Source organism: Crocuta crocuta, unplaced genomic scaffold, assembly GCF_008692635.1.
Source record: "Crocuta crocuta isolate KB4526 unplaced genomic scaffold, BGI_CrCroc_1.0 scaffold122, whole genome shotgun sequence".
NCBI classification, from domain to species: domain Eukaryota; kingdom Metazoa; phylum Chordata; class Mammalia; order Carnivora; family Hyaenidae; genus Crocuta; species Crocuta crocuta.
This window is the reverse complement of record NW_027528839.1, coordinates 1160972-1174357: the sequence shown is the minus strand read 5'-3', so window position 1 is coordinate 1174357 and position 13386 is coordinate 1160972. Positions and strand designations below refer to the sequence as shown.

Here is a 13386-nt window from a genome sequence, read left to right as displayed (position 1 = left end):
TCCACTTAACAGATAGAAAGACTGACATACTGAGAACGAGTAAATCAGCCTTTCTGGTGCCAGGAAGACGCTCAAATATTTTGGAGTGTAAGCTCACATCACAGGGTGTAGGAAAATATTTTTGTGTGTAATAACTTTGATGCCAGCATTGAATTTTCAGGATTTTAAAATGATGAAATTTGAGAGAGCTGAGCTTGTTGTATTTATATTTTTTAAAGGCATTATGTTGTTTTAATTCTTAATTGTTTTCTAACTGGGATGAATTTGTGGAATAAACTGGTAGACTCTGACTCCACTTAGCTTTAGTTCTCAACTCAAATAACGGAGTGAAGTACAGCATTGTTATAATGATGGTCTCTAAATGCGTATGGTTCCAGATATACTTCATTATTACACAGTGTGTGCAAAGCTGAAATAAACACTGGGCTTTTACACTTTTTTACAAAACAACTAATTGTAATCTACCTTTGTTCTACTTGTGGGGTTTGTCTCAGGATATGCCAACTGATATCTTATGTTATATAAACAGCAGCCTTAAAAAAAGAGGTGTTTACTTTGTCACAGCTGAAAAAATACAAAAGACAAATAAAGGTATATTTCAGCTAACTGCAAAAAAAAAAAAAAAGAAAGAAAGAAAGAAAAGAAATGCTAGTACTGCAGTTGTCTTCCAGAGACTATTTCAAAATGAACATATTTTATATCTAAGAAACTGATAAAATCATTTATTTTTTCCAAACCATGAACCCTAGCCTGCTTAGCTCCCCAAACCCTGCCTTACACATGCATAGTATCTAGAATATGATAGGGCTTGATCTTGAACTTTATTTCTTCTTATAAAAGCAATTTTCTTATCTAAAAATAATTTGTAATGCTGTATAGCCCTGTACTTCTTTGTGCGTTAGGAAAGAATTTTTTTCCCTCTGAACGTTCCTTGTGTTGGTTTTTTTCATCCTGCCTGTGTTGGCTTCAAGCCTCTGTTCCTTTCAGGCATTTGGTCTGGTGCCAAACGAGAGTCAGCACTTAGCCCAAAAGTATCATTTTCCAACACACAGAATCAGAAGGAAAACCCCGCCTCTTACACCCACTATTAATTACCATACCACAAAACTGACTAGTTGCATCATTGCCCCATCACTTGTGAATTTCTGCTTTCCAGAGCTCTTATTCCTGCAGAGAATACATTTGAGCCACATGGAAGACATGCCTTTAAGCCACTCAGGCCCTCAAGGAACACACAGACCACCCTGGAAGCAATGGCTCCTCTACTCACCAATAGTTATTTTGCTGTTTCTTTGCTCCTTCAGTACACTAATTCTTACTTTTCTTCCACTCAAGGTAAGGAGACAATAGTACCTAAGGTTGCTATTTTTCTTTTGTAAGTCTAGTTATTGTTATCAGTATCATTAGAGTTAGTTGGAAGAAAATGACATGTGGGTACAGATAATGTAAACAAAATTTCAATTTTGTCATGTCTTTTGAGGTATACCTAAATGTTTTGATGAAAGGTATTAGAAAGTGCTAAATGTTAGCTGCATATCACTGAGTTAGAATCACTTAATTAAATCAGTCAATTGACAGATGCCTTGGAATATTTTCTCCCTTTCTGGAACTCTGCTAAACCCTCTTGGTGGAATAAAGGAAAGAACATACGCTTGCCTTCAAGGAAGGGGATGCAAGCTATAGTCTTAATGAGGAAAAGACATAAAATAATGCAAGACAGAATAAGGTAAGTGACAGGTGGCTAGTGCATCTTTGTGAAAGGAAATGGCACTGAACTAGGAGTAAGATCTGGATTCTGGTTCTAAGTCTCCCTAATTATATGAATTTAAGAAAGATATTTAACCTTCCAGATCTCAGTTTCTTCATTTGAAAATTGGTGGTAGGAGAATGATTTGCTCATTACAATGCCCCTTCTAGCTATAAAATACAATAATTAATAATTTGCCTAAGGGAACATAAATGCTTTAGTAATTCAAAATAGGGGACAATGACTTTGGGCTAGGGTGATCAGGAAAGGTTTTATGGGGGAAAGAGAAAGCACATTGCTATTTGGGAAGCCCCTGATGCTTATTAGAAATTTCCCTTTGAGCTCCAGTCCAAGTTGTTGGTCTAGTAAAGGAAATGGAGATATATTGGGTTCTTCTTAGAAGTTTTTCTTACTGTTGACTACATAGCACTGACCAAAAAGAAAATAATAAATGCTTTATTTAATTTAGGATTTAATCCATTTCTGGGTACATTTGAAGGTTCTTGGCCTTAGAGAGAATAAGGTAGTATATGGCTATCTAAAGAAAGGGCTAAGATGTGAAATTAGTGCCAGTGGAAACATTTTTCTAAGGCCAATGAAGGTTTCAGAGATAAGGTTCTACTATTTAAGATATTTGAAAGCAACTGAGAAAAGATGGAGGAGGAAACAGTACATGGTGGTTGCTGTTGTTAATTTAGTTAGGGCAAGTGTAGCTTTGGCAAATTTTTACACAGGAGCCCATCAATCTGTATTCCCTAACTGTACACAAGGGTATGCAACAGAGGCATTTCTAATCATATCTCTACTCTCTCCAGGAATGTATCAAGGAAAAGTCAACTTTCTGAGGCAATGAAGCTATGAGCTGAAAGAAAAGAATTGTCAGGAATTCTGAGTGTTTTCATTTCTGAAGAAGGGAAGGGTATGAATAGCAATAGCTTAACTTTGGAAGTACTTTATCCCTCTAAAAATCACCTCAAGTTTTATCTAGAGGACCTGAAAAACATAGACTATGTTATAGGAGTCATCAATTCCTTCATATCACTGGGGAATCAATGATTGCTCTTGCAAAGACTAAGAGAAAGTCTAATAATGCCAGCAGCACCTAGGACCCCTCTTTCCAGAATTGAACTTGACCAATCCCATGTGTATGAGCTCTCATTCTCTAAGTTAGACAACATACATCTTCTCAGTGAAAGGTTCTGCCTCTAATCAAATAGTCCAGAATCTATTTCAAATTTTGGAAAATTTAAAAGGTTCTTAGAATATTGTCCTGATTGGATGCCATAAAGTCTTATTTCCTATAGAATAGTCAATGGCCTGGCTGCCAATGCAATGATATTAACTCAAGTATTCCATTTCCCACTTGCTTGTGCTTCCCTTTCCCAATTGACCACAAATAAGTATCTTAGGAAAGGAGGCATGAGTGGCTAGCGGATGGTGAGTCATTATGAAGTGGCTGCTTCCACCTTCTCACAACATCCATGAACCCAGGAGTGTTTTTTTTGGTCTCCACTGTAGTTCTTATATACAAAATCCCACTTTCCAACTTCTCTAGGCACTAATCCAAAAAGTATTAGACAGGAAGGTTTACTCTTTTTAGACCAACAGAAATTTCCTTGGAAGGACATTTTTTTTTCTCCCTCCACCCTTTCTTTCAATGAAATAAAGGATACTTCCAAAAGGAGTTGTGCTTGAACTTAAAAGCAGAATAGATTCTATTTCCAATTGATGATCTGATTGGGGTTGGTTTGTAGAAAGAATTATTATTTTGGACATTTGAACCCAAGCATTTAAATCTGGGTTTAAATCAACATGGAAATTAAAAGAGCAATGGGTCCTTCTAAGCAAAAATGAATTTAACTCGATAAAAGTCCCATATGCTTCTAATAAATGGATATTTACCCCTTCCAAACATGACCAGAATTATACGTAGAAACAGCCACACAGAGTCCTGGGGGTGAGACTTTTGAGTCAGACAGGCTGTTTGAAGCTCAGCATATCTCCTTATCAGCTGCATGATGTTGAGTTGATGTTACTTAATCCCTCTCAGACATACTTCCTTGTCTGCAAATGAGCATGCTAGCTCTCATCCCATAGACTTGCAGTCAGTATGAATGGGACAGTATAGAGATGAACACACAGTAGGCTTTGAATAGATTGTAGTGATTAATATTTGCATCCTTACTATTGACATAATAAGGAAGATAAATTTAAAAAGACTTTTAGAAAAATGGATATCCCTTGATCATCTATTTCATTTCCTCATCTAAAGACTATACCTTGCTGCCAGATAGATGATTTTTGTGATTAGACAGATTTTCATCTGTGGCAATAGAGAATATCAGTGGTGGTTTCTGTAGTTCTAAGTACATCAAATGGGTCCAAGTATAGTATCCAGGGTTTCAGTTTCTGGCAATTAATTTGTCCATGGCCTTAGGTTTCTCCACACACTCGTTATGCATGATAGTAGACACCACAGATGCTATCTGTGCCACATATTTTGACACTCATTCATATTTATATTGTTATCCAATTGCTTCATGTGTATAATCGTGTCTTTATAGAAAGATTATAAACTTCTAAGAGGCAAGGGCTATAAATTACATGTTTCTCTTGCTTAAAATGCTAGCTGGGAATATGGGCAATTAAGTATTTTGTTCAATTCTTCATTATAATCAGTATCATCATCAAAACAGCTAATACTTAATGAGCAGGATCAGGTCTGTTTGGGCAAAGCCCTTCACAACAATTATTATATTTAAACCCATAAAGACTCTCAGTTAGCTAGGTGTTATTATTTTCATTTTATAAATGAGAAAATTGAAGATAAGGGAATCCCTATCACATGCCTATCATGGATCAAATGAAATGGATTTCAGCATTTTTTTCTAAGAAACACCAAAAAGAGGATGAAATAATTGCAAGAGCAAACATAATTGTAGGAATCCAAACTTTTTGATTGCAACAAGATGTTTTTGAGTACAAGCCCAACATATATGCAAATTTATTATGCTATATATAAGTACTAATACAATGTATAATAAAAAGATACACAAAATGGAAACTTAGAAGGATGAACTGAATAACATGCTTGATATAGTTTCTTCATGGCACAAAACTGTTTTGCTTTTGTCAAAATATTGTATTTAATATCTTAATATATAAACATTTCTAAAGTAATTGAAATAATACTTTAGTAGAGTAATTTGATAAATGTGTTTATTTTCCTGATCTTAATTTAAAATGCTTTGTGACATAATAATTTGAAGGTTATTTTCTAAGTTAATGTAACTTGATTCATGATTTTGACTGTCATAACCTATATTTCCCCACTCTCCTCTACTGGACTATTTCATTCCTTTGACTTCTCTTTAAACTACCAATGTTTTCCCCATTCTCTCTCTCACCTGAAAACCTTGTCTCCAGGTTCTATGAGGAAATAGATGTAGGCAGGGAAGAAGTCCAAAACTTCCCATCGTATCTACCACTTACCTGCATTTTTTTCCCCACATAAAGTGTGCATCCCTGTCACTGCATATGAATTGTTCACACACTTATCTAAGGCCACCCGTGAACCAGATTCTGTCCCCTCTTACCTACTTGATGACATTGCTCTAACAATTATTTCCTAGCTCTTACATTCTACCCTTCCCCACTTTATTTGAACATTCCCATCGAATGGCAACAGATAACCATGTTGTCAGTTCTCTCATGTTAACACAAAACCAAAGACAAGAAAAAATAATAACCTCTTATCCCAATCTAGGCTCCACTCAATTTTTCTGTTCTCCCTTACGGCAAAATTATTCTCAATTTTTCTTTTCTCATTTAGACTTAAATTCACTTTAATTATGTTTTGTCCTCATCATACTGCAGAAACTACTTTTGCCAATAACCTCAATGACTACGTGTTGAAATTCATCTGTTAATTCCCTATCCTCTTCTCTGGCCCATTAGCAGTATTTGATACAGCTGATCATGTCTCCCTGAAATCACTTCTCCCTAAAATACATCACACTTTTCAGATTTTCCTTCTGACTCACTGGCATTTCCTTCTTAGCCTCCTTTGCTGATTCTTCCTCCTTCCCTGATCTCCAAACATTGCAGTGCTCCAATGTTCTTCTCTATACTCACTACCTCGACAATCTTACACAGTCTCACATCTTAAAGCATCACCTAGAAGGTGAAGATTCCTAAATTTATATCATCACAACTCCTTAAATTCCATCCTCATAGGTCCAAATGCCTACCTGACACTCCTGCCCGGCTATGTGATAAGCATCACAAAACTTGGTATGTCCAAAAATGAACTCATGATTCTTTCCTCTCAGTTTCTTTTTCTTAAATCTTGCTCATTTCAGTGATTATCAACTTTATCTTTTCAATTACTCATGCCCAGTATTTTGGAGTCATCTTTTTTCTGTTCTTTTTCTCATCCCATATCCATGTCAGGACAGCTAGCACCTTGGTCAGAGGCACCACGCTTTTTTGCCTCCATGATTACAATGATCTCTTAGCTGATCTCTGTGCTTTTGCTCTGGCCTCTCTTTGCTTTATTCCGACCATAGCAGCCAGAGAAATCCCACAAAAGAAAAACTTACTGTATCTTTAAGTTCAAAAATTCTCTTAAACACTTTGCAACAAAGAAACCAATGAACTTTACATGGCACAATTTTTGTGTGTGTGTGGTTATACCTTATTTTGCTTCTGAGTATTTTAAAGTATTTAGCATTTAAGTATCAGTGTTTATAGAATTAACCACACTGATGGGTTCTTGTAGCAAGTAAACTGTGGTATGTTGCAACAGTTTGAAACTGAAGTCTCCTCATGTTATCTCAGTTACTGTAAATGGTGTGATTGTCTGCATATTAAATGAGGGTGGTTTTACGAATATGCATTGTGCATATTTCTATAGTATATTAAAAATAAAAATAAACACAACAAGAAATTTTATTATTTCCTTCTCCCACACCAATGGATCACCTCATACAATGATTAGAGTGTGGAGACTACGGTTTATATACAATTTCTATAGCCCAGGAGGAGGAGAGTCCAAGAACAAATAGTTGTCCTGTAGATAGAGGTTAAGTGGATCAAATAAGACTTTAAGTTTTGCCTAGTAGACCCAAAAAGGGGCTAGGTAATGAAAGGGAAAGGACAGAACCGGACATCTACAAAGGGAAGCTGAGACAGGCAAGACAAGGTGGAGAAAAGGATTTTTTTTTTTTTACAGCTAGGGAAAAGAAGTTGGCTTCGGGATCTGAAGCTCTAAATAAACCAACCAAGAAAGCTGTGACATGGTCATTATCCTGACCAATTCCTCTTTTTCTTCCCATACAGACTGCCAGTGAGCCCTGTATAGCTAAGTTCGGTGAGTAACCTGTCTTGTGTACCTCCTTTTTACTTTTCTTAGGATTTGATACAAGAAGGAAGCCTATATTCTATTTTATTCCTTTTTCAACTACTATTTATAACTGCTTATCAAGTGCCAATCAGTTGTCTAGGAGCTGAGACTTCAGAGGTTAACCAGACAGACAAGTTCATGCCCTAATGAAGCTTACATTCAAGGTCACATCTCTGGCTAGGAATGCACATCACTCTCACAGGCCCAGAAAACTGAAATCCAGGAATCTACTTTTAATTCTGTAGGTTTTTAAAAAACTTTTTTTTCTAAAAATTTCTGTTTTATTAAGCACAAGTTTCATATTTCTATAACCTTTCCCTTTGACAAACTCAATGTTCTCATATATCACATATTGCTAGTGCCTTGTAGAGTGGGCCATTTTTACCTTATACTGTCCCGGGATTTGCCAAGAAAACATATTATAGTTACACTGAGCCTTAGGGTATTTCTTAGAATACATACAAAATTGAAAGCAAATACATTTGGATTATTTACATATTTCATATTTACATATTTCAAGCCAAATATACATTTTCAGCTGAGAGCCAAACATTTCTAGTGTTAACTGCAATCCTTGTCTTCCTATACACTCCAAATTGCCAGGCTTTCCTGGTCTGTGAAAGTTAGGGAACCTCTTACTACTTGTCTCTGCCTTTGTAATTTGTTTTTGTTTTTCTAGTGAATGGAGAAGAAATCACAATATATTTGAAATTTCTTCTTGATGTGATATGTTAAGAATCTCACATGCTGCTAATAAGTGGCCTCAAGTCTAGTGGCCCCTATAACATAAGAGAACCAGTGACACTTTTTTGGGGTGACTTGCCTATTATCTATTGCATATTACAAGTTCAGCAGAAAGAAATTTAATGGGCTTTGGACTCACTGGAGATACAAAGAAACTTTGTTTCTTGCTCTAATAGCTCTCCTTTATGTTCCTTTAGAATCTACCCTCTGAGCCTTATATCAATCATCTATACAGATAAGAATTAAAATGTGTGATCTCTCCCAGGATGCTTTCTTATCAAGGCTTCTTTCTAATTATGAGATAAAGGCTTTGCCCTCATAACAAAAGTTATGGAGAATTAGGGAAGAGGCCAAATAAGTATTTTGAATGATCAAGACACTTCCTGGGGCTCTGAAATCACAGTACTGTGCTAAAACAATTAACATTAAGACAATATGTAAATTCCACTTCTCTCTATGAAAATAAGTGATCAACTCTAGACTCTTCCCCACCCCCTACCCATGACAATGTTAAACTAGGAATACTTATATTTAACAAATAATTTACATTTATAAACTCATGAATTTATCAGTAGCTGTTTTTGAAGAGTTGGATAATGATATCCTAAGTAGATCTCAGTTGTTTAGCCTAAACTAAAGAGAAGAGCCATAACTTAGACACAATGTACCTAATTCGGGAACATGGATGTATCATTCAATCAGGAAATATTTATTGAGAACATACTAGGTCCTAGAAACTCTTTTAGGTGCTGAAGATATAGCAATGAACAAAATAGAGAAGTACTTGTTCTCAAAGATGTTATATTCAAGTGGGTATAAGATAGACAATAAATAAATGAGGAACTTAGTTCATAATACACTAGATCACGGTGACATATCTTCTATGAAGAAAACCAAAGCAGGATGAAGAGAGAGAATGACAGGAGAGCACTCTTTTATGTAGATTGATGAGGAAGATATCATTGATAAAGTGATACATAGTCTATAGTATTTACATAGAAAAGCATGAATATATGGGGCACCTGGGTGGCTCAGTTGATTGAGTGTCAGGACTCTTGATTTCAGCTCAGGCCTTGATTTCATAGTTTGTGGGATTAAGCCTCATGTGCTGTGAGCTGAGAGGGAAGAGCATGCTTGGGATTCTCTCTCTCTCTCTCTCTCTCTCTCTGCCACTTCCCCACATGTGCACACACATGCACTCTCTCTCTCTCAAAATTAACAAACATTACAAAAAAAAAAAAAAGAAAGAAAGAAAAGCATGGATATGCCTCCTGGACTGCCAATTCTAGTTATCATAATCCTGGTGTGTGATTCCACTTTCTCTTCCTCCTCCTTTCCTTCCTTTCACAAATGTTGATTGACAAGAGATACAAATGCCATCTAAAACTTAACTCATCTTTCTACTCCAAATCCCTTTCTTTAGAGCTCCCCAAGTAAGAGATATGCTTAAGATTTGTAATTTCTCTAAAACAAGGAGTAGATACTTAAAATATTAATATTGTGGTCGGAGAGAACTAATGTGGACTAGGTAAAGAAACAACTTGTAAGTGGGAAATAACTATAATCAAGAAAGGAATGAAATAACTATGCCCTATGTTTTTTTTTCTCCTTTGTAAATTTCTTATAGGACCATTTCCTTCAAAATGGCAAATGGCATCTCCTAAGCTTCCTTGTGTGAATAATACAGCTGACTGGAAACTGAAGATACTTCGAAATGGCTTGTATTTAATTTATGGCCAAGTAGCTCCAAATACAACTTACAAGGAACAAGCTCCTTTTGAGGTGCGGCTGTATAAAAACAAAGACATCATACAAACTCTAACAAACAACTCTACAATTCAAAATATAGGAGGGACTTATGAACTGGATGCTGGAGATATGCTTCACTTAAGATTCAACTCTGACCATCAGGTCTTAAAAAATAATACATACTGGGGGCTCTTACTGCTAACAAATCCCCAATTTATTTCCTAGAGACTCGATTTGGCCACCTCATTGTCTTTAGCACATGCAGAGAGCTGATGGGTGGGTTAAAGGAGGCAGATTTTCAACATCCACAGTTTGTCTGGGTGCACAAATCAACATAAACAGAACTCTTCTCTGCATGTGAGTTTTCATCTCTCAAGCTTAACTGAAGGCAGGCCAGCAACATTTGCTTACCCCTGACACTGGGTCTACAAAAACACTTTACTAATCCATGATAAAGGACTGGAGGACAGAAGGTTCTCAAAGAGTCTTTGCCTAATTCTTAAATCCTTGGATGGAAAAATTGTCTTATGCACCTGGGAAACTTACATGGTATGCAAAAAAAGATTCAGGGCAATGGCTTGGTCTTGCTCTCATATTCTAGGGCTGCTTCACCTTATTCTTCCCATACTCCTATCTTTTGAGGCCCTCCTATTAAAAGTAGTCAGACTGGGAGAGTGGCCACAGATATGCCAACAACACCCAACTTTAGATGTGATAGTGTTAGATGATAGGGAATAGTATTGTCTACTGGGACAGAGGCATAGGTGGCTGGAATGGATGCACTTTACTTGGAAACCTCCCTTGATTTCATCATATTCAGGATGCAGAGTGCTTTATAAAACCAGTTAGTCAAAGGATTCATTCTGAACCTTCACAGAGGGCTCCGGGGAACTTGATTATTATGTCTAAATGTTGTCAGTGGTAAAGAAAGAGTGATCATTAGTAATCATAAAAATTAATCCCCAGAAATGGGTATCATCAGTACTGCATTATATCACATAAGAATTTCATGTTTTTAGCTGGCTCTCCACAGCTTGCCAAGTGCTTTCCATAGATCACAAGGAAACTCTATGAAGCTAAGAGGGCAGGTATTTTTGGCACAATTTAAATAATGAAAATATAAAGGCAGAAAGAACATCAGTAATTTGCCTCAACCCATAGAACTAGAGATTAACAGTGAGTTTCCCCAATGTCTCATACTGCCTCAGCTTAAGAGTGGATATTTCAGCTATCATATGTCTATAAAGTTTAGCAGATTTAATTATCAGGAGATATATTCTCTTTCATCCCAAGGTGGGTAGAATAAAGCTATAACACATCTCTCATTTCTTAGCAAATTTTTCCTTCCCTGCTTGAAGCAGAAAGCACATGGGTATTGCTCAGGGCTTCCTTCAAACAAATCCCCTTGCTGCCTTGATCAAATGTGTTAACTTCTGAAAATAATGAATAGCATTAAATTTAGTAACAGTCTGCTAAAGTTTTAAACTCTGTTAAATTAATTAGATGTTTGTGGATTCTTGTTGATAGGTATGTAATATGACTATAAGATAACCCAATTTAAAATATTTATGGATATTTGTAAAAAGCTACATTATACTAATTAATACTATTACATATAAAGCTAATTTAAAAATATTTGTATCGTGTACAAAAAAAAATTGCTCAGGCTAAGCCTAAGGCCAAAAAAAAAAAAAATCTGTTGAGTATGGCCAAAGACCTGGATACCTTGTTTCTCTTGCACTTGCATATCTTCTCAGGAAATTAAAGTTATATTACATATTTACAGAAGCCCACTGGTATTAATTCTTGTTGAGTTATAAGAAAGAATGTGCTAGAGTGCTGGAGTGAGCTAGCACTAAGTTCATGACAGCTGATTGTTACATTTTCAAAATTTTGTGATCTGGTTATTAATGAGTCATCCTTGAAATTGACTATGGTGGGACTATTTATACCACGGGAACCAGCAAACACAAATTAGGGATTTTCCTTGTGGTGAGCCTGTTATCCAGCACGCAACTGTTTGCAAAACTCTTCTTCATGACTTCTCTCTGCTCTTGCCTTTTTCCTGGGACAATCAAGGTAGGCAAGAGAGAGAGAGAGTGACATTGCTGTAGTCCCAGTAAGAGCCCCACATGGCAATGATTTCTTAGGGCAAGGATGAGCTCAGCAGCTGCAGTGAGAGTGATAGCTACCAACAGATGATCTTTGAATTTTCCTGGTGTTGTACTTTCAGCCTTTGTTTTCAATGTATACTCTTTCCTTGTTTATTCAAATATGAAACCTATGTAAATGTTATGTTCATAAGTGGACTGTAGCTAACATATCTGTGGGTAATCAGTTTCGCGTCAGTGATGTTGAGAACTTGAGGGTGCATCAGAGAAATCCTTGCCCAAATGAAACACTGCTTGGCTAGTGTTAGGCAAAAGTGAGAGATAGATGCAGTCAGCTTTTGCTTATAGCTGTGCCAATTTCTGATGGGTTAGTCAGACAGTTTCACATTCTGATTCTACCCCTCCCCTCAACTCCACCTCAGCCATCCTCACTGACAAAGCTATCATCAACCCCTCTCATACTAATTGTTTTTTACCTTCCTTTTTGCCCATTGATTAAGTCCCTCTGGAAGATGGCCGTTAACGGAAAAGTAATGCAGTTTAGTGCATTTGATGGGGGCAAACTACATCCTTAAATACATCTGCTTATATTGGAGATGAAGTTCCTGTCCTTTTGTGTTTGATCTCAAAATTTCATTGGTGGGGATGAGAGGGCATTTTTTATTAGAGAGAAGAAGCAAAAAGGTGATCAATTTATGGACAAGAAGTCTGAGAATTACCTTCAAGTAGAAGTTACAAAGGATACCTTGGTACCTACATTTTTCTTGATCTGAATGGATGCATTTCTATTTTGTGGGTCACTTATGACCCTGGCAAAGTCACTCTATAGGTCATGACTCTCCTGTGAGCCCCACATTTATCCGCAAGAGACCAGTACACATGCCTACAAACTCAGAGTTCAACTAGAGCAAGGTTCTCCTGTATCTACTCCCAAGGAGTTGGCCTTTCTCTTCCTGACAGATTTACTAGGTGGGGTCAAACTCTAGCTCACTGTCAGCTTTTGCTTTTTCAGGTAGGAGTCAGGCACTAGTTCTCTGTATCTCCCAATTGCAAGAAAATAAACTCTTTTCGGGGTATCCCTTGAAGTCCTCCTATCAGGTTTAAGATTAGAAAGTTTCATTGTGCCCCATTCCTTCTGCAAATGGAGTGGGTGAGGACTCACAGCATGACCCCAGGTCTTTCTTTATACATAGTATCTCAANCTATCTTTTCCCATTCCGTTGGTTGCCTATTAATTTTCTGGGTTGTTTCCTTGGCTGTGCAGAAGCTTTTAATCTTGATGAGGTCCCAATCAATCTCTCCTTCTAACTATCTGGGCCTCATTTTATGTCCTTAATCCAGCCAATATGTCAGAGAGTAGTGGGGTAAAGGGGCTCACCTTTATTACTTTGTAAATTCTGCCGTATTAGTGGGAGCAATGGTCTTACTCTCATTTTGATATCTTAGTGCCAATCATATTATGCCTGAATTGAAACTGAATCAGGTGGAGTCCCACTTTAACATCCAGTTATACTCTTAGGTGTCTAAAAGGGATCTGAGAGACCTATGATGATATGCAAAAACGCAAAAGGCCCCAAAGTCTCATCACAGGAGTAATAAAATAAGAACTTGATACAAAGGCTTTTATTATT

At 36.8% G+C, this 13386-nt stretch overlaps 1 protein-coding gene across 2 annotated transcripts in view; it reads left to right on the top strand.

The window, feature by feature from the left end:
• TNFSF18 (TNF superfamily member 18) overlaps positions 1 to 11373 on the top strand; it is a 56537-nt gene extending 45164 nt beyond the window's left edge. For both annotated transcript variants that reach the window (XM_077755993.1, XM_077755994.1), the window contains 3 exons: positions 1157 to 1335; positions 7088 to 7118; positions 9523 to 11373. In XM_077755993.1, the coding sequence (XP_077612119.1) occupies positions 1157 to 1335; positions 7088 to 7118; positions 9523 to 9869 (557 nt within the window). In that variant the 3' untranslated portion in view covers positions 9870 to 11373. The remainder of the gene's footprint in view (positions 1 to 1156; positions 1336 to 7087; positions 7119 to 9522) is intronic.
• The last annotated feature ends 2013 nt before the right edge of the window (positions 11374 to 13386 follow it).